The sequence below is a fragment of the Balearica regulorum genome, chromosome 1, assembly GCF_011004875.1.
Source record: "Balearica regulorum gibbericeps isolate bBalReg1 chromosome 1, bBalReg1.pri, whole genome shotgun sequence".
Lineage (NCBI taxonomy): Eukaryota > Metazoa > Chordata > Aves > Gruiformes > Gruidae > Balearica > Balearica regulorum.
In genome coordinates, this window is record NC_046184.1 from 199,409,982 (window position 1) to 199,437,648 (window position 27,667).

General features: G+C 37.8%; 1 protein-coding gene across 1 annotated transcript in view; it reads right to left on the minus strand.

The window, feature by feature from the left end:
• Nucleotides 1-3,624: 3,624 nt before the first annotated feature.
• The window catches only part of ZMYM2 (zinc finger MYM-type containing 2), a 91,929-nt gene continuing 67,886 nt past the window's right edge, over nucleotides 3,625-27,667 (minus strand). The window contains 18 exon segments of the mRNA XM_075742231.1: nucleotides 3,625-4,470; nucleotides 6,907-7,027; nucleotides 7,411-7,452; nucleotides 7,455-7,488; nucleotides 7,490-7,528; nucleotides 7,530-7,589; nucleotides 7,591-7,664; nucleotides 8,765-8,858; nucleotides 8,860-8,880; nucleotides 12,873-13,024; nucleotides 13,971-14,139; nucleotides 15,314-15,408; nucleotides 17,633-17,740; nucleotides 19,539-19,710; nucleotides 20,557-20,672; nucleotides 20,843-20,972; nucleotides 22,776-22,810; nucleotides 23,732-23,897. Of these exon segments, the coding sequence (XP_075598346.1) occupies nucleotides 4,278-4,470; nucleotides 6,907-7,027; nucleotides 7,411-7,452; nucleotides 7,455-7,488; nucleotides 7,490-7,528; nucleotides 7,530-7,589; nucleotides 7,591-7,664; nucleotides 8,765-8,858; nucleotides 8,860-8,880; nucleotides 12,873-13,024; nucleotides 13,971-14,139; nucleotides 15,314-15,408; nucleotides 17,633-17,740; nucleotides 19,539-19,710; nucleotides 20,557-20,672; nucleotides 20,843-20,972; nucleotides 22,776-22,810; nucleotides 23,732-23,897 (1,821 nt within the window). The 3' untranslated portion in view covers nucleotides 3,625-4,277.

The following is a 27,667-nucleotide window of genomic DNA, read 5'->3' on the forward strand; positions in this document are numbered from 1 at the left end:
GCTGCGTGCCCGAGGCTGCCAGCTCCGACCCGAGAGGCACAATGAGCAGGCACTAACCCCCACGTCATCTTTGCGCATTGTGAGATGCCTGCTGTGCTCGTGGGCACACAAATGGCTAATTAATTACTGTTACAGACACTAACACCAGCCTAAGTTTTGAAGCACGTGCCCCATTACATGCTGGTTTCAAGCATCCGTGCCGTGGCTCATGTGTTGAGGCTTTCAGGTTTCAACATTTCAAATTTAAAAGCTGCCAGAGGAAAGATTTATTTCTCACTTGAGAAAGTGGAAATTGCCACACTTAATCAAACCCCTGGGGACTGCGTGTCCTGCGCGGTGACCACAGTCTCAAGCTTTCAGGAGATGCACACAAACCCTATGGCTTTGCTCTGGGTAACTCAAACTTCAATGCTTCCAAAACATTGGTAGCGTTTGCTGTGATAACCCCGAGACTCGTTTCACGTATGATGATAAAACACCCTGTTAAATCTTGGTAACTTCTTGGTTTCAGTTTCATTGAGCGTCCCCACAGTCCTTGGTGCAAGTGGAATCGAAAAGTTCCCACTTCACTTACTCTGCATCATACTCGGTCCTACACGTAACATGTATCACATAATGCATAACATAAGTGTAATGAACTGAAAAGTGAATGTGTACAAAAATGGAAATTAAAATATTTAACTACCATTCCTAACAGTAACAGAAAAAAAACCCGTTCTAGGATAAAAAAAGGTCAGTGAAAGTGGAAATGGGGCGAGCGCCTACCACCACTCATGCCTTTTCTCCTCCATCCCACACACCTACTCCTTTAGGGACTGCAAAGTTTGTGTCACCTCTCCTGTTTTCCCCACCTGTTCACAAAGCCTCTCACAGGACAGTCATTGGTACTAAGAAAACAGATTTTGCTGCATTATAGTGACACTGTGAGATTTTAAAGATAATTAATATTGCACACATTTAAATTAATCCACAGCCATAACCTTTTGTTCAGTAAAAATTAACTGTCATAATTTATGCTTAGTTCAGTAATTACAAAAAGTTGCATTTTCCTCAATGACTGCACACAATTATTTATAGGGGAAAAAAAGATGACTAACAAAACAAATTTCTTTTCAGAAAATTGCATTAATTTTTCACTGTTTCTCACACTGGATTATATTTTGTATCTAACTTGCCACCTACTTTTCTTAAGATCTTGAGGCTCCTATGTCACTTGTGCATTGTTCACAACTAAATCTCAAACTGCAGAGATGCGGAGCACGTGGTGACATGATTTGAGAAGTTAGGAAAATCCCGTCTGGACTGCATCGCCCATGCCATCGGCAGGGCTCCGTGTGGCAGGGCAGTAGAGTGCCCAGGCCGGACTTCTCAGGTGAGCTGTGCCAGAGCTCACAGGGATGGCCCGAACAGCCAGGCTGCCACCTCACATCCTCCTGAGGTGGAAAGCGAGGGCAGGTTCCTGATACGTATCAGTGACTTGGAAGCTCTGTGTAGAACATGGCATCATACGTTTTCCTGACAGCAACCTGATCTAGTTCAGCTGCTGACAGTTCTTACAAAGAAAAAGAATACTTATTTGCCCTGAACTAATTATTCTAAAATTGCATGTTGTTATTTCTTTCAGAACTAAGGCCTTTTACTGCATTTTGTATCACCACTCAAATGTAGGAATAAAACACACACGTTGAGCCATGGTGCATTCTTGACTGCAATTTACAGCAGTAAATCTCAGCAGTTTACAACATTCAATCTAAACACTTGAAAAACATTATTGCTGATGATGGAATAGCTCCATCTTCTGGAATAAAAGCTGTTTTCTTGACTACCATCTTTATATTTCCAACATGGATCTATGTGTAACAATTTCTGTTTCAAAACCTAATGCGTATTTTTACTTTTATGGAAGGTGAATCTTGGATAGAAAATGGGAGGAATTTAAGGTAATAATGTGATTCCTGATAAACTTCAGGGAGCATTCATTATTTTCTCATGACACTGAAAACGCATGTCTGTTGTACAGCATGCCATATTAAAAACTGACATTATTTAAGAAACAGCTATAATCTCATTTTGAGAACAAGAATTTAAACTCTGTTTAAGACAAAACACTCGACACACACATACGTAACTTTAGTCCTGGTTTAGGGTACTTTAAGCTTCACGTTAAAAGTTTGCAGTTTTACAAAAATATGTTTGTAGTTAAACACTGTCCTAAACAGAGTGATTAAAGCCCCTGCTGAAGTACTTGAAGTCTGAACTACAGAGAAGGGGCTACGAGTGATCCTTATTGCTATTTATCAAAAAACTGAAGCGTATGTTTAAATGAAGTATTTCAAATTAAGCACATAATGCATTTTAGGCAGGTAATTAGTAATGATGATTCCCATACATAAAATGCAACTTATAGTCAAGTCAGGTGTTCAACTGGAAAGGCCAGACCAAAACCATGATTACGGTTTCTGATTTTATCACTTTTATGTATCATGAGCAATGGCTGTTGTCTGAAAAAAAGAAGTGTTAATGAACTAAGTTCTTACGTACTCACTCACAAAGGGAAAAGAGCACTGAAGCTCTTAGTGATCTATTGACTGTTGCTGCGTAGCATTTCTTGATTTCGCAGGAAGGGCAGAGCCACCAGAAAAAAAAAAAGAAAAATTAAACATGTACATCTCCATCTACCTTTGAAATAGTGGTATATCTAAAGTTAATACAGACTCACGAACACACAAGGATAGCAGAAATTTAAATAAACTTGCTTAACAAAACAAAGCAACTGAAGCTTTATTTCTCTATATAGAAAGAGGCATCCCTATGTGCATTCTTTTAAGCTAAGGAAAATGAAAAAGCCATGCAGCCCTTGCAAGAAATAAATCCTAAGGTGGTAATATATATATATAGAAAGTTTCCCCTTTAGTAGTTGATTCCTCTCAACAGATGCTTAATGTCATTTAGGAGACCCAAACTTTTGACTACTTTATAGTAGAATATTCTACTACAGTTTTTTCAGTACAATAGCAAAACCATTGCATGAATCGCCATATTGCTCGCATCAGTTAAACAAGAGAAAGTAACAAATCTTAAGCAGCTAAACGTATATCTGGAAATCAGACTCCTTATGCAAAGTAAACACAATGAAAGGATATAGAACAAATGAAAGGACTTTTCTTCAAAAAAAAATTATCTTTCAACTTTCTGCAACTTCACGTCTCATATGGCTTTTGAATGGAAGCATTAGTTAAAAGAATTTTCCCACCCAGAGTCAAGTATTGACTGTATTTAAATACAGGAATGCAAGGAGAAAGGAAAGTTAAAAATTTAGCATACCATATTACTTTACGTAATAGAGCATTAAAATCCCTTTTCCTAAGGCTACAAAGGACAGATTTACAGTAATATGAGGTACCAGCATTTATGGTCAGAAAAGTAAAGACGGAAAAGAATTATATAGCATTGTCATCAGACATTTCTTTTCTCTTTTTTCCTTTTGTTTTTTTTTTGAGGGGATTTTGGCTTTGTTTTTTACAAAATACATGTCTTGATGACCACATGCTTTAAGCTTATATTCATTTATTTTTTTATATATATATATATTATTTGTAGGGGCAATTGAGAGAGAGTCACAAATAAGGAAAGGACACTAAGGTTTTAATAAGGGCAACGAAAAAAATGTTTTCACCAGAATAGATTCACATTACAGTACACCAATATTGACAGCATTCTCTTTTGTCTATTTTTGGTACATAAGATGGAATCTCTCTACATAACCTTATAAGGCTTCAGTAACTAAAAAGTAAAAAACCTATTAGTTTACAATTTATTTAAAAATTCTGAAAGACACAGCAAGTTCTAAACTTTAGTACTGCTACCCATACACAACCATCCGGTTTAAGAACCCATTAAAAGAGCCTCCTTTCAAGGGAGCTTCCAACAGCAGAGTTGTGCAATATGGATGTCTCTTACTACAAGGGGGGGGGAAATTACACATGGCACATTCTCATTCATATTTTGCAATGTAAAAAGTTACAAACATACCTAATCAAATAAATAATAAAAAAAAGAATCTGAAATGTGTTTGTTAGGTATCCTAAAACCACTACGCAGAATAATGGAAACTTTCACTCACAGACTATTTACATGGTAATACCCGGGTGAGGGTACACACTGCTACAAAACTCATAAAACAAAGGGTAAACTTGAAATGTTTTCTATAGTAAAGGTCTAGCAGCATGACTATATCTAATGCTGTTTGTTTTCTTGACGGTTTTTGGAAGTTTGTTTCAATCTATGTCTTCATCCAGTTCATAATTGTCTTTATCATAAATATCTTTTACTAAAAGAACCCGTACGAGCATATTTTCCAAAGTGTTGCGGTCCAGTGAAGTGGCAGTGTACCAGATGGGACTCTCGGCAGAGACAGAGCACTCTGGTTGCAGATAGAACATGTCCGTCCTCTGATTCAGATTCTGTGGGCTACAGGAGGGGAAAACAAGAGGGGTTAGAAAAACAGCTTCACAGGATAAAACAGTACGTTAGCACTTCTGACATCCTCTGCAAACAAAACTCTAATTGTACTTCGGCAAGTTACAAAAAGAAGATTAATGGGGAGAAATGCAGTCTTGTTCATAGAAGGAGCCGTGACGGATCTGGCCCAAGCCCAGCCACTCCTGCGTCCTCAGACCAGCCAAAAGCCTGGGACTGAGCAAGCATATCGGAGACAACACACTGTTCCAGCTTTCAAAATTTTGCAACTCCTGGACTTGCTAAACCAGAAAGTGCTTTCTATCTATTTAGGACCCCCTGATCGACAGATTTGCAAAGATGCCCAGCACTGACATCAGTACTTGCCTGCACCACTGCCTGATGCAGCAGTCTCTGAACATAGAGCCTGAGGTCCCCTTGAAAGTCCAGGATGGTAGTTTTGAGAGATGCACAGAACTACGTTAAGCTAAAATTCCTCCTCCTCTTACTTTACTTAAAGGGTTGGTCACTATAAGTCTTAAAATCCTTTCATTCCTGACCTGCTATACTTTGGAGTTCGTATACGCCCTTGATCCAGCTCAGATGTAACCTCCAAGCCATTAGAGAAGACCTCTCAAAGAAATTCTAGCATTTTGTCCATTTAGGCAAGTCTCAGAAAATAATTTTCAATTCTGCATGTACAACTGCTCACTCATGCTCTCTCCTTCATAACACTGTAGACTTCAGAGGTCAACTGTATTTCATGTTTGTTTGGTAAAAATAAGAATTTTTACCAGCTCGTCCTCCCAAACTAGCTGATAAAGTTTCAGGTGTTGCTGGGGTGTATATTGGGTTGTTTTGCTCTCACATAAGTCAGATTAAGAGTCAGATAAGAAGCCAAATGTGATAGTTTAAATATTCTAACAATTTAAATATTTTAACCCCCTTCCTACTTTTTTGTCAAACCAGTTATTTTTATAGGAACAAGCAATGATATAGCACTGTGAGTGAGAGGATTCTGAAAATTTTACTGCAACTGTCCACTGATTGCCAAGTATATTTCAAACTGCTAGCATTATCTTAAATTTTACAATTAGTTTTACAATATTACCTTACATTACATTACCAGAAATTTTACAATAGCTTTTAAAGTGTTAAATATTTTATTAAAATTATTTCATCAACACGCAAGGTATACGTTATTGGAAGTGGAACCAGGAGAAGCAGTCTGCTGCTCTAGTCAGCAAATGGTGACGAATATCCGTAAGACAGCAAGACCTGAAACCACACACACACATAATGATCCAAATGGGTTTAAGTGCATTCTTTTCCCCAAAGTTGAGATGTTTCTAAAGAAATTATTTGTTCTCTCTCTGCTACTGGGCTGTGTAACTCAGTTCAAAAATCCAGCTTCAACTTTTATCAATATAACTTCTCCAAACCATGACAGTGGATAGTGTGAAGGGAAAAAAAACAACAAAAACCCCTGCAACAATCAGAATTAACTGAGTTTATGAAAAACAGGTGCTTGCATTAACAGAACACAAGTTACATTTACACGTTTCTCTCTATAACATCACATGCTTGCTCTTCTGCCTGCATTGCCTGTAAGCTCTTTCTTCACTTTTAAGAATAAGACGCTGTTTCCTAACACATGTTGGGTCTCACACTTTCATTTGATTTATTGTATTGTATATACAATGTGATTTTATTTTCTTCGGTATCACTTGCCTATATTTCACCTCGAGTTACATAAAACCTACATTAAATTCAGTCACTTGAATGGCTGTTCCATTTAAAGAAAAGTATTTCCCATGAAATCCTGTTTTCAAACACTTCCAAAACACTTAGCTGCTACTTTTTGTTGTTGTTGTTGTTTAAAGCTGCCTAAGCTTTTCTTTTTTAATGTATTAATTATGTGCAGATTGGAAGGAAACAAACTATTTCTAAATGCTGGGTTACTGTCAGTAATATCTTTTTCAACTACAAAATATTTTAAACATGCTTTCACACTAGATATTTCAAAAGCATCTACAGTTCAAACTCCTGATAACTTAACATTAAGCAAATCCATTGTCCCAGTTCAATTCTTACTGAAGAGACAGGGACCTCACAAACAAAACCCTCAGTAGCAAAACCTACCAGATCCCTTGTTGGTAATTCTCTGCAGAGATACTTGGTGTTTCCAAGTAAGAAAATTGAATCGTACTGTCATTCCCAGATGGAGTCCTTGACAATTAACACTGAAGTTACTCTGCTGCTCCCACACTTCCAGTTCTGTATCTGGACAAGACGTGCAGGAAATTTCAATGCCTTCATTTAGGTATTTTTCAGAAGATCTCAATCCATTCCCTTTGCTTGAGTGTATTTCATGTTGCATCAAAACGTGTCCCTTTTTGTACCTGGTTGACTCTAGACCACTCCTGTATTACCCCATATCATACTTACCTTTTAGAGAGATAGCACTCAAACATTTTCACAGGGCATCTAGCTGGATCAGACGTGTTTTCAATTTGTTCAAATACTGGTTCATCATCTTCATGTTTCCTTTTTCCAGTAGTAATTTTATCTTTAAGAAGAAAATCAACAACATCTAAGCCATAACTTGAAGTTATTTTACCTTTTTCAGTAAACTTCCCAGAGGGCGCAGCCCACCAAGCACCACAACGCGGTCGCCACAACTACGCATATCTGCAATCTGGAAATGCAACCCACAGCCACAACAAAGTCGCAGTGTTTAAGCACGGAGACCAGTGGGCTCAAAGGGATCATTTAACGCTAGAGACCCTGGAGGTCTCCACGGACACACACTCTGATTAAAGATCCGGGAGCCAAGAGCTGCTAAACTTATGCTAAAGCAGACCTCTGGCTCCTGGCAAGGTGCCCAGATGTCCCTCAGAGGAGCGCAATGTGGATGCTCCTGCAATACTTATTTTGGAACTGCCTTAGTACCTTCATTATCAGCTCGACACAGGGAAGACACTTGATAGCGAGACAAGCTTTACTTTCCATTGTTAGAGGATTTTTTTTTCCACTGTCTAAAAACAGTGCCAAAAGAAAGTCTTAAGTGCTTGCTCCACTGTTTTCAGGCCAAAATATTTAGTGTTAAAGTAGAACAGAGTATTCAGAAGAAGCAACTGGTGAATGTGATCCTAGCTGTTTAATCCTCCAAAGGTAATCTTCTTCAACTCGAGAGAATATTGATCCTTCAAAAAAAGAGTATTAGAGAAAATCAATGGATTTGCCCACAAACTACCCCGAGTGTAAAAGAATCAAGTTTCTGTTTGCTATAAATTTAACAAAATGCTCATGAGAGAAGCCTCTAATAAGCATATTTAATTATATGTCCACACCCCAAAACCACCTCGTAAAGACACAGACACCACTGTTTCAGGAGGAGACAGTCAATGGGAAATATCAGTATAGGCCATTTCAGACAGAGCACATGTCTGTTTAATTACTGAGCAGCATTGCTTACATGTGGCTCCCTCGTGTTATTACATAAAAACAAATGTTCAAGGGGGCTAATCTTAATCCCTTCATAAAAGCATATTTTTGAGTGCGTTTTATTCGCTCAGGCAAGGCCTCCATATAGCTATACCTTCTTCTTTCTTGTGGCTAATGGATACCTCACTTGCAAAGCACTCATCCTAGGCTATATCAGGGTATAGGGAAGGTCGTGTGTAGAGCCCTTCCAAAGCTACAGAGAGAAAAGACAGTATCAAGAAGAGAGAGGAAAGGGGTTGGTAAGGATGAGCCCTCAACTCAAGAGAGGATTGCGAGAGAGATGGAAGAACAGTGGATTCCACAGCTCAGCACCAACATCGATCTGCTGGGGAAAATTCCATTTTTCTCCATGAACTGACGATCCTCCTGAGCAGGAGGCTCATAGCAGACAGCCCTCCCAATCCAGCTGGGAAAGACTAAATACAGGACTCATCAGCCCTACCCACATAGCCCAGTGCCTGTCTGCTTCCCATCTGAGAACTCACATGGGCAAAAAAATAACTCAGCTTGGGTAAAAAGTACAGGTTGAAGAGCAACTGCTTATTGTAACTTTCTCTCCTGAAAACAGATAGTCAATTTAAGCTTAACGGGCGGTGGCAAAAATCAACTCTTGCAGCATGGATTACCAAGAAACAAGACAATAAGAACAGCTACAGTCTTAACTGAACTCTTAGATGAGATCTTTATGATTTTTAATCAATTACTATTGCAATGCCTAACATGTTTGAACATATCTACATGCTTAAGAACACAGAACTATTAAGAGATGAAAAACATACATGACCAAAAAGAAAATTACCATCTGGAAGTATGCTTGGTTGCCAACTTCTAAGGATTTTATTTAATTCCTGTTCAAACATCTGGTAGATTGGATCAATAAATATGTTGTCCTTTTCGATTACTTCCATATAAATACTACAGGGAAGAGAAGGACAGACAATATTTACAATTCCAGATTAGAACAAATCCTGTGCTACAGGATTCTTTTTCAGTACAATGCTTGCACTGCCATAAAACCCCCAGTATCTAAAAAAAAAAGCAATGACACTTTTCTGATATTTAGCAGTTAAAAATTATCTCCAATACAATGTCTGTGGTAAATTTCTAACTGGATATGAATCATAGATTAATTACAACTCTAACATTTTTCTCTAAAATGTTCCTGCGTGCAACATTGTAATCAGTGACTGGGGGGAGTCCTTTAAAAAAAAAACAACTAATTTATCTTTTCCTCCATCTAAGTTTTCAAAGAAAAAAATGTTTAGCAAGAACCTGCGATTTTAAATGTGAAATCTGAACACTGACAAAAGCATCTTCAACACAGAAGTCGGAGCAAAGAAACCCCTATATATTTGTAGTAATGATACGCAACGGTGCCAAAAAAAAAAAAGATAGGATGGTGCAAGGCCCCTGCCTATTCTGCAATCTAATTATCTTAACCCTCTTGACCTTACAGACAGAAACTCTTTTGAACCTTTACCAAGAATTAGTGGCTGAGGGCTATACTAGTATTTGACATTATCCTCTCTGGAGGCATTTCTAAGAAACAGAGGATTGGCTTCTTAAATTTTCCACTTCAGTGTTATCTTTGCATGACCAAGCTTGTTGTTAGTGAATACAATAAAAGTGACACACACAAAAAATGTACTCACTTCTGGAAATGGCATCTATTTCTGTACACATACTTGAAATAACATTAAACACAGCACTCATTCATACTAGGTGGTTCAGCGTATCTTGACTTCCTTATCTTTGCACTCAGTTTTATAAGGAAAAATGAATACACTTCCTAGAAGTCTCCAACACAACATCTTCATTTAGATAACTGTTTTATATGATACATTTAACTAATTCTTCAAAGCACAATATTCCTCAAAATGTGCTTGTTTCTACATGTATCAGTTTTGATGTTATAAAGGAATTCTAAACCAGACAATACAGCTTACTATAAGCTTCACAGCATTTGCCCCTCTGTTCCCTGGCACATTTTTCCTCCATGAATTTTCTTTTTTCTCTGGTTTGCATTAAACACTCAGACTGAACGCTGGCAGCAAAACTGAAATCAAACTGAAAATTGGTTCAAAACCAATTCCCATACAAGCCTGTGAGAACTCAACTAAAAATTATTTCTGTTTCCTGGTTCAGAGTAAGCGTTTGGCTAAACTCTGACCTCTCCAGTAGAAACCAGTGAAGCACCCCAGACCATTAGCACTGCAGGGTTTACAGAAGAATGATGTCATGGTGCAGTCTCCCCTGCTACCAGCACGCATCCGCAAACTGCCATTTCCACAGCATTACACTGCTCTACTACTCTACAAACTCTAGAGGGGACGGGATTAGCATAACCAGTTTCCACCTGAGACGAGCTCTACCAAAACCACAGAGAACGGGAAGGAACCCAACATACCTCGGAGTCCCATGGTGGGGAACAGGCTGAATCACCACCCACAGCACCTTCAAACATCTGCCAAGCTCCATCAGCCTGAATTTTGCCCAAACTACTCCATTATTACACGTGCAAAAACCAAAACAGAACAAAAAGCCCCAATCGGTACTGGGACAAAGAATGAAGGGCACAATGCAGCAGGGGAGCGAGGTAGGCTAACACCTAGAGGATTCTAGGTGAATCCTCCCTTTCTACTAGATGCCTGCCTGGCCATGCAACCTTTACTTTTCAGTGTGATATTTTTCAGGACCAGTACTTCAGAGTTATCAAAACCATTATTGAACCATTTCTGGCTGGAAGCAGAACAATTTCAGCTGCAAATGAACCTGAACTGAGAAAAGGCACTCCTTTGACTCTGGGACTAGTTTGCTGGAACAGATTTTCCAAGTGTTTCTTTTAAGAAAAATAGTTATAAAAACCCCTTAAGACTTGAAGATTCCTGAGCGCTTCCCTTGCGCTTCTCCTGTGCTCAAACCAGATTATACCCAGGAGGAAAAGCTCTGACCTGAGCCTATACATCGCCACAGCAAATGCAGTAATTCTGGTGGAGGGGGACAGCGCTCTTTTTCTAACCTACAGCTTCCACATTCTCTTCCTTTGACGAGAAGCTTACTCCAAGTTAGCAAAGCATCGCTGATCTTTGGCACAACTTTATCCTTAAATGGCATAATTTGATTTCCTCTGAGCCCCTTCTGAGTTAAACAGAGCCAGTATCTGTTACGCAGTAGCAAGCAATTTATTCTCTTTGAAGAGTATACACATCAGGGTTGTCAAATGGGAAGAATGACTAAGAAAATACCAGAAGCCAATGGAGTTCTGTTGCACATTGCGACAACTGTGTTGCATTTAGCGTACCACTGACTCCTTTCAGCCCGTTTCTTCAGAAAGGTAACACATATTCATGTACATACAATTTGCCATTAGCACACAGACAGCTCACAGGTTTACGTGTTTCTGTCCCACGCTTCCTGCCTGCCTTGATGAAATGCAAACTCTTCAGGACAAGGTGCATTTTCCTACCCATCTGTATAGCAGTGGCACAATTGGGCCAAAGAAATAGGGCTGTTAACATCACCTAAATTAAATACTGGACACTAAATATAAGCAGTAATTACGGTAACATGACCACAATGTTCCAGCGTTGTGTATATTAGGGCTTATTATAATTGTGTTGTGCAACACAAACGTTGGTTCTGTTGAGCTAAAAAAAATAACGTTTTACACATAACTAATTTTCACAGTAGACAAGATAGACAATGTCAAAGGCACAAAGAGAAAGATGAAAAAAGAAAAGATATTAGTGAAGTTCCACTTTATAAAAAACACATAACTCTATGTATTTTTATCAGCTTAATATGAGTATTTTCAATTCAACAGAAAGATACAGAGAGACAGCAGATCATGCAAGTGCAGCGGCAGAAAGCTAGCTGCATTTGAAACGTGCTTTGTAGCAATATTTGAAAAAAATGCCAAACAATGAATGCTTGCTTCTCAAATTTTAACCATGGGGGAAAGATATCAACTGATTCCTTAATTCTGCCTACTCTCAATGCAGAAAAATTAGTGGAATACTATTTATTTTCAGATTTTGATTAAAAGATTTGGTACTTCATTCAAGTCCACTTTAACTATAAAAAAAAGTTTAAGAAGGATTGCAAAGCATATGAACAGCTTGCTTTCCACATCATAAGCATTTTTTGGTTGCCTTTTAAATGGAATGAAATTTTTTTTGTTTTCTCAGCTCTGAACATGGCTTATTTTATCTATGATTTGCCTTGTGTACCAAAAATTAAGACATCCTCTGCTTAAAAGAAGCTGTAGAATAGCTTTTCTAATTATCTATTGATATGTTATTGCCTTCGCATACAATACATCTAAACTGACTCCCTTTTGCTTTGAAATAGGATGTAATTGCAATTTGGGGCAGAAGCATGTGTGTGTAGGACAGTAAATATAGCAGTGTTTCCTGCACTCTGCAAAAAAGCCTGACTGCCCACAGTTTGCAATATTCAGTAAATGAGATTCTCCCAAAAAGACACTTCAAATAGCTTGTTTCCACTATACGCTAAGTAACTGAATTAATAAAACCTTTATAGATTATTCCTTGTTTCATCCCGCTTTTACATTAAGCCATCTTTAGCAAATAAAAGGAAGCACAGCATTTGGAAAAACTGTGTCATTTTAGACGGCAAATTCCTTGATTTAACCCAAGAATAAGCTTAAAATTATTACAATTTACCAGTTTACATTTCAGTTTTCAGGATGGGTCTGCAAACTCATTTTCTGTACAGACAGTTTTCTACAATGTGATTTAGACAGCAGCCTCTCTGTGTTCCAGATCATAGCCATTATATTAAAAAGAGCTTCTAGCCAATAAATCCACACTATGTCCATTCTTCCACCAAAATGGGTTAGAGTCAACTCAGCAGCTCTGCTTCCTATCTCTACAACCTCTACTAACCTCCTGAATCCCAAGACACAGATAATAGATGCTGTCAGGTGCATAGTTCTCTCCATTTGGCCTTCGAATTTCGTTGACAAAATGTGTCAACCCATAGTTTAACTCAGCTGAAGTATGTGATAATAAATCTTCCTTTAATTTCACAGACTTTGCTGTAAAGAAAAAAAAAAAGCTACATTATACAACAGTATTATTACACAGTGAGGGTGGGATGGGGTATTTTTGGACTGGAGAGCAGGAAAACTGGCTTGATGTCTTCTCCACTAACCAATGAATGAGTCTAAATGTACTAAGTAGTTCAAATGTTAGGTCTCTCTTAAAATAAACAAGGCCACCAGAGTAAAGTCTAATTAACCAAACACAGTATCACCTGCTGACAAAGGTACTGTCATGCACAGCTGAGGATGACACAGAAGAGGCCTAAGATGCTGAAGTGAACACAGTGCTGCAGAGGGAGACCTTTGGGGAAACGGCAGTTTCCAAAGATTCAACAGCATAATGCAATGGTGCCAAGACGCACGTGGGAGCTGAAGAAGGGCAGGAGTGGCAGCAATCCTCCTTCTCCCTCACAGTACAAACGCTGACACAGAGGAGTGCTGCAGAAAGAGCAGCAAGGCTCCACGGGAGTGAAGGCCACCTCATGTCAGAGCTCCACAGCCAGGTAATGCCAGCCTCAGATGAAGACCCCCTTTCCAGGACAAAGAGTAGGATGCCTCTCCCTTGCAATTTAGAAGGTGGCCAGAAAAGTTGTGAACTCCAAGGTGAGTTACAATACAAGGAAAAAAACCAGGATTTTAGGGTAAAAAAAAAAAAAAAAAAAAAAGGCCACAAGAAGTCAGAAAAGCCAGGAAGGTGTTGTCCTGGCTCACATGAGAAGTGCATTTTGAACCAAGCAGGGAAAACTGCTTTAATAGGGGTAGGTGTGTGGGAAGGAAAAAAAAAAAAGTTTGGCAACTCTGGTAAAATAATCGCAGTCATTGTGGGAACATTAGCAACATGTGAAAACTTCTATTAAAAATTCCAGCTGATAACCAGATGAGTACGGCAATTCTCCCAACCAAATAAAAATCTGGATGCCAGATTTTTGGAAATACTTACTTGATTTCAGTTCCTCTAGTTCTGGAAGCTCTTCATCTAAATGCCGAGACTTTACCCAGTGCTTCCATGCATTTACACCATACGCGTATTTGAATGGAAAACTACACTCTGAGTTTTCAGAGCTGTCATCATGAGACTGGTATTCTGACACTGCTTTCCTCTTCACCCCCTGCCATTGAAACACAGTGGTTAACACCGCCGACAGACGCTGACGACAATAACCGGGCAGAATAAGCAAAGCTGCAAACCAAATTACAAACTGAAGGTTCAGCGTAAAGAAACACATGCTTCTTTCAGTAGATAGTTTCTGTGTTGAACATACTTCTAAGGACGCTATTTACTTAAGCTGACGGATGTTTCTAATTCCTCTTTCAAACTGGTTCCTAACACAGACAGAATAACTTTTGATAATGGAGTTGCTGTATTCATTACATCGTATTAAGCAACAAACACATGGTGCACCAAATAATTCAGTGTGTTTATAGGATTTCATTGTGTTAATGTGCAGGAAGTTAAAAATCCTACAAATCTATGTCAGAAGGTCAACTTTTAGGCTCAACTGAACCCATCAATGGAAAAGCCAGAATTGGTCCCAAATTAAAGCATGTCAAGCACTGGATATATACGGATAATGTCCAGCAGACAATACCGACAAAGTTTAGACTCCAAATTTAAAACTAGAAAGACACTCATTCTTAGAAAGTTTTATTGGAAGTTGGCTGTTTTTTTTTTTAAAGCTTCAATATCTACTGCAGTTACTGCAACAAAACCACTTCAGCTTTGTGCCAGGCACCAGAAACTCTATTTTCTGTTAGTTGCTTTCTAAATATAATGATCTGGCTAACTTATTTGCAATGTCTAAACTAAGATTTTTGACTGAAAATTATATTTGGGAAAATTCCAAACAAATAATATTTTTTTAAACTATTTTGCATAGGAGATGCTATAGCTCCCATTATAAGCCATGGTAATGCCAACGTTCTTCCGTTTTACTACCAAATAAAACTAAGATAGTTTTGTTCAAAGTAGAAGGTAGAAAAGCATTACTAAGAGTACACTAGCACGTTACATCAACGCTTCTACCAATGTGAAGCACAAATGGGATCAGAATTTAGAAATCACATTCCTATTAAATCCAACAGTTAACTCCAACAAACATAGGACTGAAATAATTTTATTATTTGAAGTATATCAATTTACATCATAAAAATAGGCTATTAGGTACGAACAGGCAGTAGCATGTTTTAGAGCAGTATGAGAACTAAAAAAACCTCCAAAATTGGCATATTTTTGCCCACTTAAATGTCATGTTTTGGGTTTTTTTAATAGCATGACAAAATTACCTTCTTTTTGGACCGAGGCCTTGGCTGTTCCTCATATTCTTCCCCAAAAACAGGAGGTAATAAAAACTCATTTTCTGTATCAAGCTCCTCAGTTGCTGAAAATACATTAACAGAAGCTTATTTCTAAACATCTTTTGGATAATATTAGTATAAAAAACCCCAATGAACAGTGTGTATTAACATAAGGGGTCCGCAAAAGCACACACATAAACATTACCAAAGATGGGATTTATCATAGACTGGTTTAGGTTGGAAGGGACCTTAAAGATCATCTAGTTCCAACCCCCCTGCTGCAGGCAGGGACACCCTCCACTAGACTACGTTGCCCAAAGCAACCAGGTTGCCTCCACAACCTCTCTGGGCAACCTGTTCCAGTGCCTCACCACCCTCATAGTGAAGAATTTCTTCCTAATACCTAATCTAAATTGACCCTCTTTCAGTTTAAAGCCATTACCCCTCGTCCTGTCACTACATGCCCTTGTAAACTGTCCCTCTCCAGCTTTCATTTTGGTAAGAGGAACTATTCTTATTTGGATAGTAAGGCAAAGCTATCAAAATGTTTATTTCTAAATAAATTGTAAAGGATACAATGCTCAACATTTTCAAGCACTATCTCAAGTCATAGAATCATAGAATGGTTGGGGTTGGAAGGGACCTTAAAGATCATCTAGTTCCAACCCCCCACCACTAGACCAAGTCACTAAGGTGAGATTTCTTACTACAGACTCTTACATAATTTTTTGTGCCCAGGCAGTCTTTGTTATTAAGAAGCTTAAGTTATAATGAGAATGAGCAGCTATGAGTGGAAAAAAATACAAATTAACTTACTACATGCACTTTTGTTCACGTATTTCTGTCACTTCTATTTATGTTTTATATTTTATATAGCACATTATACTTGGTTAAAAACATTAAGAATCAGAACGCAAACTCTTTCAGATAAAATCCCCTGATTTTAGTCTATATTTATACAAATGGTGGAGGTCTAGCTCATGGCGGATATATGGTAATATGTTAAAATACTATTTATTTAACATTTCAGGGGTAGGATTGAAGGCAACACAGTGGAATAAAACAACATATGAATGGATTTAAGTTGCAAGTCACACCTTTATTTACTTTACTGAAGATGGTTCATCCCTCATTTAGCCATCAAACAGTGTCTTCATTCAAAGCTGAATGCTCTTCTGATAGTCTGATTTCACTACCTTACTATTCAAGACACCATTCAAACTGGTCCAGATTTAATAGCACTCACATACAAGGGTTTAAGAACTTTGCCCCAGACTAAACACCAGCCCTTCTCCTGCTACCACAAAGAATCTCATCTCAGAAGAACGTCAGTATAATCAGTATCTATTACAAACTACTGTTTACTATTCCGCTTTGATTATTTTCTTCTTCCATGGTTTTTCTCTCTCATGCACCAAGCATCACTTATAAAGAGGGTTAAAAATCTAGTATGCATCTGGCTAATAAACTTCTTAAGACTAAGGTCAGACTAACCCCTAGACTTGACCTTTACATTAGACATAGAGAAAACTGAGAAACCGAGTCTGGGCATCCAGTGCAGATATCTATGACACAAGGCAAAAGGGGACTTTCAACATCAGATATAAAAGCTATCCAGAGGAGGTATGAGTTATATGTCCAAGAGACACTATGTCAAGGGAGAGACTAGCTACAGCCAGGAGCTATCTTGGATTGATTAGGACAATGTACAAGGAAACAAACACTGTTGCCTGCATTCTGTAGCGTGGTAGAAACTGTAATACATAAACCCAAGACCTTCCTTCAAGAAAGGTCTCATAGTAGTGATTTTCCTGCTAATTCAAATAACGCTACCTTTTTCAAATACAGGTATGGACATTAACAAGACACTAAAAGGTAACACAAGTGATGTGCAGCATACCAGCTTGCAATTTTCTAGCAAACTTGAGTGGGAAATTTGCCCTTTTGTCATTTCTGGTCTAAACCACTACTTCCCATGGAAATATCTGGTGACTGACTCATTATTGTTTTCCACGACATTTGCCATCTGAGTCTTTGAGCTTTCAAAATAGTTTTCCTAAATCCACATCCAAAAACAAGTGATGCAGCCAAGTTTGTTTGTGAAAGGTTAATTCCCCCTTTTCTTTGCATTCTGTTTCAAATACCGTATCTAGAAAGATCGAGTAACTAATTCAGAAGCCCACAACTTGCAAAGGCATGGCTAAGTTTTACCTAACAGAGTCAGTCAACTGAATCTTGCAATCAAAAATGCAATGGCTGCCCACAATGTCTATTTCACAATAGATATTAAAATGACAGAAAAAATACCTCTTGGAAAGTCTACTTCAATATCAAGGTCTGGTTCATACGGAACATCGGGCAAGCTTGTTCGTGCCTCTGTTTCCGAGCTTGGTAGACTTGACTCAGCTATCACATCTGTAAATAAAAATAAATAACATTTTAAAAAAGGAAAATCTCTTGTATTTTAACCAACACATGGATTAGTCAAAACAGGGCAGATTTAGAACATTAGAAGCTGAGTGGCTCTAAAACTGCTTGCTCTGCTCATCACCATCCTAGGTTTTGCTGTTCTTGGGATCTCAGATGTACTTCTCCAATCTGATTTCCTTCATACAGAAGGGATACTTAACTAGCCCATCTGTCCTTCTTCATTAAGATGAATCAGCAAAGCACTAGTATAAAAAAAAAATCAAATACTGGGAAATCAGGATCATATCAATCACTCACAGAACTCAAACAAGCTTGACAGACCTAACTATCATTTTTCTAGAAGATTCTGCCCACAACAGAACAGACTTTCGAGTCTGTGAAAGGGACCCCCTAAAGTAAACAAGGCAGGCAGACAGAAACAAAAGCTTGACCTCTTTCCAACTTCTGGCACAGACAGATTTCTACAAATGCAGTTCTCTGCAAACGAGCAAGCTTGGATTCCATACATCTACTCATTCAGCTACCCGTACTTAGCAGAAGGGAGCAAGGAACTGCAAATGACAATGCTGCAGCACTACCACAAACGTCCAGCTTTTGTGGGGGAATGGCAACAGTTTGGAAAACAGTGAGCCTTCTGGGACTGCAGCACCATTGGCCTCCTATATACCAGGCACAAAGCGTAAGTTGATGTCATTTATCAACATCCTTTAAGACATCTGTTGATCTCTTAAAACAACAACAACAACAAAGTCTTAAAAGCAAAATCTGTTGAAGTCTTAAAACCAAAATTTCACCAGAGTCATGGAAAAACCTTAAAATCTAGTTTAAACCTTAAAATCTAGTTTTTGGAAGAAAAAGCAAATTCTCCTAGGAAGATACAGAAGGAACTTGAGGATTTTGGCAGGCAGAGCCAGAAAAGGGGGGCAAAGAGATACGTGCACTGTGAAAATATCATCACAGGATATACGGGATTTTTTGATCATCAGCTATAAAAGTTGTCCTCCTTTAAGGAGGACAGTTCTCTCCTTTAAGGTGAGCTGCTGGGATGACAAGCCATTTCAGCATCACAACCCCAATGATCTATCAGCTGATGCATTACTATCTTCAAAGAAATGATACTTGCAGGTCAGGATCAATCAAGAGCGAAAGCATCATTAGGTCACCTGGTTTTGTTGACCTTCGTTCCACTTGTGAAATGTATGCTTCTCTTAGTTTTAATAGTCCCTGCTTCCCCACACCCAATGTAAAATGTGCCTAAAGTGTTACTACAAAGGAATCAGATCCCCGTCATATTCCACCTTGTTCAGAGAAAGTTGTGTTCGCACCTGTGAGACACAGCTACAGAGATCACTTCTGCTAAACTTTTGACTTGAGTTTTTCTAGGAGGAAGAATGGATTGGTTTGGGCTTGTTTTGAGTTACGCTGAGAAGAAAACACACGGGTGCAATCTCGGATGACCGCTTGCCATCAGCCAAGGAGCTGGCACAAGCAAAGGGAATGCCTGTGCTTTTAAAGACAAAGGTCTGGTACAGCACACCGAAGTCACGCAACAGACTTCAGAAAATTTTCTGCGTTTCAAATATGCTAAAATGATTTTTTAAAAAAATATTTAAATAATTAAGATTTCAACTTAATATAAGAACTCAATAATAGCACTGTTGTACTCAAAGAATCTTTCCCTAAGAGGAAAAAAATAACCAAACCCAACCCTTCACTTGATTCACACACATCCACATATCCACCCCAGCACTTCAAAGAGTCAAAAACTCAGTAGGAAACTCACTGGCCACATCAGAAGCTTCAGCTTTTCCACCATGTTCAGGTACCATCCCTGACAAGTTCAGTAGCTCAGTTTCTAGAGGATTTGAGGGCACTTTTCCCCTCAGCTCTTCTACTGTTGTAAGGATTTTCTCACTGCTATCCAGAGTAGTGGGCAGGAAAACTGGAACTGGCACCTATGCAGACAGGGAGGAAAAGGTAATTAGGAAAGAAAAAAAAAAATGCTGCAACAAAGTATCTACAGCAGTCAAACAGAAACAAACTCTACACTCCTCTTCTAAAACAGTTAATACAGAATAGAAACATATCACTTCAGTGTGGGCTAACAAAAAACACATTGACAGGTTAAAAATTCAATATAAATGATTGAGAACAGATGGAAAAGCAGGAAAGGATACAGAAAAAACCCTAAATACGACAAAATCTAGTGGGTCAAAGTAAGAACAGAAGGGACTCTGGAGCTTCTAACCTGTCTGACTATAACTTCAGACTAACAGTTTGGACAAGTCAGCATCCTGTTTTAGTGGTTTGCTTGTGACATGGAATTTTAGGCATTCCATTTTTTTTCCACTATTTGGATGAGATTTGGTACATAAGTGATAACAAATTTAACTTAAAGTTATTTTCTTTTGCTTGCACAAGGTTCGGTTTTTTTGCTTTTCTTCCTTCTGTTTATCCCACACTGCCATCCCTCCCCAACACCACCTTTCAGTTTCCCCACTACAAGAAAAAATCTTGCTGTTTAATGCTTATTCAGCAAGCTCAAAAGTATCACTCAGAACTATTCCTAAAAAGTCCAGCAGCACAAGGTTTTCACACTGAAAGCTGGCAGATAGGACCTAAGGAACAATCAGGAAATTAAGCGCCACTGTCAGATTTCGAATGCTTTTTCAATAAATAGTGCTGCAGCATCCTGCAATCCTTTAGATAGACCAGACTGAGAACAGTCAACAACACAAAGTGGTCCCACAGAGGCATGTGAATGGATGCCAATTTAAAAATGAAGCTGAAGTCTCACTTACAGGAACAGGAACCGTTGTAGGAACAGGAACATTTTGACTATACATGTTCATAGGCACCGGAACATAGACGGGTACAGGAATAGGCACTGGGACATACTCTTTTTTCCAATCATCTTCTATTAAAAGAAAAAAGAAAAAGGCAAACACTGCCAGGTACTTAAATATATTTTACACCTGCAGTTTAGGGAAAAAAAATCAGAATATTTGCAATATGTTCCAAGACAATAACAGTTAAAAAAAATCTGCATTGAAGAAGTTAGTAGTTCCAGTACAGTTCAAGAGTTACCTGTCTGACATGACTTTGTCTGCATATGAGGTTTACAGTATGTGGCTTTTGTCATTGTCAAAGGCTTGCAAAGAACTGCCTTGTTCTTCATTTCTCTGTTAGGTGTTGGAGAAGGTGGTGGTGCTGAGCCCTGCAGACAAGCAAATAAAAGAGGAAGTGCTGTTATACCACACTGATTTCAACACAAAGCTCTTGAATTAATGTTATCAGTTGATACTTTCCATATATGAGATTCTGAAGAGGAAGCTCACAACAACACAACACCACCAACTATTATTCTTTAATTGCAAGCTATCCCTACAGTTCTAGTAATGAGCTGCCACTGCCAGGAATGTAACAGTTGTATTTTGCTCAGTCAGGGCTAGCACTTCCATTAACAACTTCTGGCTCATTTTTGCTTTTCCTTTTTTTTTTTTTTATTTGAAGATACTCTTAAGGTATTCTTTTTTATCTTTCTTGTTTAAATGAAAGTACAATTTAAGCTCTTTTATTGCTTTAAAATAATTTTAGCTATAAAAAGAATTCACTACAAGTAGCATAACAAATTTTTGGCTCAAGGTCTAACTTTCTTGAACTATGCTGTAATCCAAAGATCACATTTAAAAAAAAAAAAAAGTATTTCTAAATAAAATATTCTCTCTAAACAATTTTTTAATACCTCAAGTATGAAAAGTATGAACTTTGAGCTCCCCCTGCTGGCTCTACAATGCTGACAACAAATACCTGGGAACATCACGGAATGCTCAAACTGCATCCTTACAGTCACCAGGTAAAACCCCTCTTGTTCCAGACATTATTTTTTCTGCCCCCTAGTACCTGTTTTAGAACTTGATTTAAGAAACAGACTGTCACTTTTCTTTGGTCACATGTAGTCAGACTAGCTCAACATTTCCTTTTAAATATGAAAATAGTCAAGTCCTAAGAACAGCAGTAGACTACTTAACAGGCCTACGCTTTCTAAAATATATTAAAAGAATTGTATCACAAACAGCTTTTATATGATCATTAAAAATGTATGGGCTGAATTAACATCATTGGAAACTGTTAAATATAAAATACTAGATGTTTCTAACATGACAGTTTAGCTTGTCTGATGTCTCTAGTTACCTGAAAAATCTTATTTCCTTTTTCATTAATATGTTTTATAATGCCATCAAAATACTTTCACTTAAATCCAAGATTTACCTTACAGAAGTCTATTTGCATTAAAAAGGCGAGTCAATTTTTTCATGGAAAAATAAGCACTTTGAGTTCTTCCATGCGACAAACAAATCAAAACAAAACTAAGTTTCAAAGAAAATACACTAAGCCAACCGAAAAAATTATTAATAATAATGCTTTTGACAAGCTGACAAAAATTGAAACTCAAAACGAAGGCTGCTGCTCTGCTCGTGATCTCAGCACTCCCAGGCAGCAATCCTGCAAAAGGTTACGCTTCCCTACTCCATCACCTGCAGCGAAGTCAACCAGACCTCGAGCACCAAGTATTCTACTCTTGGGAATTACAACTGAAGATCTGAAGCTTTATTTTCAGCCTTTCAAAGCTCAGACACAACCATAATATTCTAATTGACCAATGAAATTCTCTTCCCTTTCTACACTCAATAAATCCACCTAATCAGTCTAAACACATAAATAAGGTACACATAGGTTGTGGATTAACTTTTAAGCAAGGCTTTCATGCACTATAGATGTAAAATAGATGGCCGATGATTTGTTTTCCCAGAAGACATTGAAAAGACAAAATACGAATATTTTACAATTTAATTTCAACTACTAATGTGAAAAATCTAAAACACTCCATAAATTTAGCTTAGCATCATTCAAAGATACTAATTTTTTGGGTTTTTTAATACCATCCCTTTAAGGCACCAGGATCTCACATTTTAAATACATCTAATTAGTTATAGATATGTTAAATATATGTACTTACCGTTATTTTTGTTCGGGGGGTTTGACAGCCCTGATCTAAAAATGTAAGAAAATATTTTTAGAAAACTTTTTCCCCTTTTCAGAATCAAAGCAAATTTCAATAAGCAACTCAGACAACATCTATCATCAGGATAACATTAAATTAACAGCACCTATTACTACTGTATCGCAGCTGAGAACTGCACGCAAGACTTCTCATTCACAGGCACCTTGCTACTCTGGCATTGGACCTTACGCAAACACTAAATCAATGCTCCATCCAAATGTGAATATAGCCTCTCAGAAAAATAAATACCAATGTTCAAATATGAAAATGGCCATACAGAGAAGCTGTGTTGCTATAATTACTTAAAAAGATGATTTATCTAAACTTTGCCTGACTTGCCATTTAACCCACACAAACATGCATTCAGCCCCATCAGCAAATTTACACGGTACCTATTGCCAACGACAAAAACCCCACAATATATTCCTCTTATCTAGATACTTTCATTCCATTCTCATTTAGTTTCCATTTCATTTATTTCCTTTTAATTCCATTTAATTTCTTTTTTCATTCCTAGTGCATTTATCTGCTGTGACCAAAACCCATTTTGAAAAGAAGCATTTCCACAGAGCAAGTAGTGACGAACCAGAGCACAATGAAAGAGAAAAACCTTTTCTGTCCCCATGAAGACGCAACACTAAAATTATGCTTAACCTAAAAAGATTTGTTTTTTAAAAGTGATTACAAAACTGTCTGATTACCTGACAATGTTTCAGCTCTCGAAAAAGCAATAAAATAAAGAGCTAACATAAAAACCAGCAAGCAGCTCAATGATGCCTCTGATGATAAAATAAAAAAGGGTAATCTCTAGCATGGTTTATTACAACAAATCAATAATTCATGCAGCTTTAAATTTTTCATTTAAAGGAAGCATCTTGTTTGCTGTTTAGCAGCCATAAAGCAGGACATACCATAGTGTAAGTTCTCAGGTCCTTTTTGGGTTGCCAGATTTGGTTCGTTTTGTTGACAGTAGAAACGGAGCAAACAGTGCTGATCACAAAAGTGCTTCATTTCGCCACGCCACTGTACTTTCTCTTTGAGAGTTCCTTGAGACTTACAACAGTCACATCGTGCAGCCTTAATGCAAAGGAAGATTATGACATTTTTAAACAAGCCTTGGGAAAAAAAAAAAAATTCTACATTTTAAAAGCTTATGGTTTTAAGAGTATTGAAGAATCATTACCACTACACAGTTACGTCTCACTCATGTAGGCTGATAATTACACTATTTTCAATTGTTTGCTGGGTGTTAACACCCAGAACGTATCTGCTTTGTTTCACTAAGTCTTTAAAAATTGCCCATTTCTAGATGGTCAGCAAAAAAAAAAAGAAATTTATGGCATCAATTTTAATTAATTCCACTGAAGCATTTTGCAAAACAAGAGCAGAAAGCAACTGAGACTCCTTAATGACTCTCTTGAATCGAGGACAAGCTGAGGTTTTTTTCCCCAAAAAAGTTTGGTAGTTTTTTTGTTTGAAGTCACAAACAGAATCACTTCTCTATGTATCAAATCAGAACCCTTTAATGTAAATAACTTTTATATTTTCATTATTTTAGTAGTTTGACAATAATTTTAGATTCCAATTATTTAGCTAACCAAAGTTCCTCTACGGTTTATAAACAACAATACTCTGAAGTTAAAGAGGTTTCCACAAAATCTAGTTAGCACGTAACTTAAAACTCAAAACTCTGTTCTTCCATACCCCTAGCTAAACATTTAGTAAGTAATGTATCTGTTACTGGCCTACATAACAATTTCATGAGGCATCACTAAGACAGACATTGTTTTTCTTCAGATTAGATTCCACTGAATTTTATCAGCCATACAATAAATTATTATCTGCACAGTGGAGGCCCCAGTTTCAGATTTTCAAGCAAAGAATTGTTTGTGCTACTGCTCCCCTTGATATTGCTTGCAATCTCCATCCTAAAGCAGTCCTTAAAAAAAAAAAAATGAAAGCTTCATGGATGCTCAGGAATCCAAAATAAGTCAACCTAGTAATACGGCCAGGAGAGGAAGAGGGAAGTTACGATAATATGCAACACAAAACATTAATACGTAAAACCATACACAACATTGCAGTTATGCACAAGGCTCTGATGGCTAAAAAAAAAAAAAAATAATGGACCAATTGTAGTTCATTCAACTAAAAAAAAAATAAATCAACAGGCCAATTAGTACAAATTTTAAAAGTAATTAAATGTTGAGTTCCTTCTCTGTACTTGAATAGTCCAGCACCATCCTCTGGCAATGTGGGAAATTCAGCTCTCAGTTGTAATTTTCAAATATTTAAGATGATCGAGAGAAAGACTTAATTCTAACAGCATAACCAGCTTTAAAAAATATTATTTTAAAATATTCCCTTTAAATGTGTTAGCGTGTCTGGGTGTGACTAAAGCTGTGGCTTCAGGCTCACGTGACAGCAAGAGCCAGGTGCCCCTGGCAGGGCAGGTACTCGTCAGCAGCAGCGCTCGTGCACCTGCAGGGTACACCAGGTCAGAGACCCTACAGCACTGTGTTACCCCCATCCTCCCTCCATTTTTGTTACATTTGTCACTTTGACTTTCTGCTGATGCTGATCCACAGTTCATTTTGCAGCAGAGATGTTCTCACTGGGACAAAAGAGTAGGTTTTGTTCTTGGAATGGAATGGGGAAGATGAAGTGTGGAGTGTTGCCAAAAGAGATTTATTGGTTCAGAGAAACTGTGAATTCACACCTTTAATGCAAATGCATCTTCCAAAGCCACCAAAAGGCTGAATTACCAGTAGGAAAAGAAAAAAAAAAAAAGTGTAATTCACTCTAATTTTAAATCTCAAGCCCACCTAACACTATTAAGAATGACAGCTGACCCATGTACAAAAAAGCCCACCTCTTCTGACCTGCTAGCACACTGCTTGACTACCAACGCATCACTTTCTGCTCAATTTTCTCTCTCCTTCAAAGAAAGAAAAAGGTGATAAATCTTGTCAAATGCAACTGCTACAGCCTTCCTGCAACTGTTTTCTCCCTCTCCTGGTTCTGCTCTGTCATTCAGGCCTTTGAATAAGCATATTACTGTCTTTCCTGGGCTGCTACTAAGGTATTTAGGTGAAAAAATTTTGGTTTGCTTCCACATGGAAATTATTATTCCTTAGCAAGCCCAAGATTCCTTTATAAGGAAGGTTCACTTCTCATCCCTGCATGTGTGGACTTGGTAGTGCTAGGTTCACAGTTGGACTTGTTTAGGTTGGAAAAGACCTTTAAGATCATCAATTCTATGTTCTATTCGCTACACCATAATTCTACCATTTCCATAATCATGCTTGCAGTCAATACTATACACCCTTCCATGTGCTGAATTTTCCTACCACCAGCTTGCTCTTCTCGCTTCGCCGACTGTTAAATTAATGGAAAGCAAAAGTATGAATTCATGATTTTCTGCTCTTTACTTCCTTCCCCTTTCCTTTTTTTCTTTTTTCATTTGGGACAGTGGCACCAAAATGCCTGCCTTCAAGTCTGCTCTGTTTCCAAAACGTCCGTCTATACTCTGTGCTCCAATTGCACGTAACTCCTTTGCCACTCATGATTGCTTTTTGGTCCAATTCTTTTCCCAAGTCCAACTTTAACATGTTCAAACGGGCATAGTGACTTGTATAAATCCCTAATGTTTGCCCCAAACTTGGTTTAAAAACAAAAGTTTTCACATGTGGGGCTTTTATTTACATTTTTAATCCTCCAACAACCTGTTCCTAATGTTCTCCAAGGATTTGGACTGGTATTAATCTGACCTAATCTTAGCTGTCTATTCTGAGTTCAATCCACAGTAAGTAGGAAGCAAGAAATGTTTCCAGAGCATGAGTGATCATAAGAGAAAGGAGATCAACTGCTCTGGAACAGTGCCTACTTGAAATTGAGATGCCTAACTGTACAATGGCTAAATTCCAACATGACAAATTCCACAAAATTGCTGCCTTTACCATTTAGATTAATGCTGGCTCCGTTGTTTCAAGTTTTAGCACTGTTGACATTGCTATCTGAGCTCACCAGCCACAGTAATTTTTCTATGCCTCAGACTGTAGCTGCCCACTTCCTACTTAGTCTTTGCTGAAGATATCTGACCTCCACTGAATACAGTCATCACCATACATACTCAGTCTAATCAATACTCCACCATAGTCTTGAATGACCTGTAAGCGCACTTCAGCTGTAGTATTTTCAGCAACATTTCACAATGTATAGTTAAAGAAACAGATTTCTATGCTTTTCTCAGAACTGTATACTCTTTTTCAAGGTACTTTCAATGCTCTAACATAAATAGCATCAAATGATTGAAATTGTCATCAAACATCAGGCTACTAAAGTATTTATATTGAAATTTCCCAGACATTTTTCAGATCAGCATCCAAATCATGGCATGCAATTGAAATTTACAGGAGGAACTCTAATAACTTTGGGACCTAACCTGACGACACCAAAAATTTTACCACTCATCTTAGAGGTGGCATGGACACCATATAGTAGAAATTTCCTCAGAACTCGGCACCAACTGGTAACTGTAGCTGTCACCCAACAGATGATTAGGACTGAACTATTCTTTTACATTTCAATTCCTCATATTAATTTTGAAGAACAATTCTAGATAAGTCTGATGTGCTTCTAATACTTCTAGATAACAGTCTGTTGTGCTTCTACCACTGCTACCTTCTTCTGGCTTTTTGCGAAGAGAATTTTGGCATTCAGGGAAGCTCTCCCATAATTCTTCTTTATTTTTAAAAGTCAAGATGTTTTCCATATAATACTACATGAGAAATATGTGTCCATAAAAAAAAGTAGACAAAGAAGATGGAGACAAACACTTGTTTAAT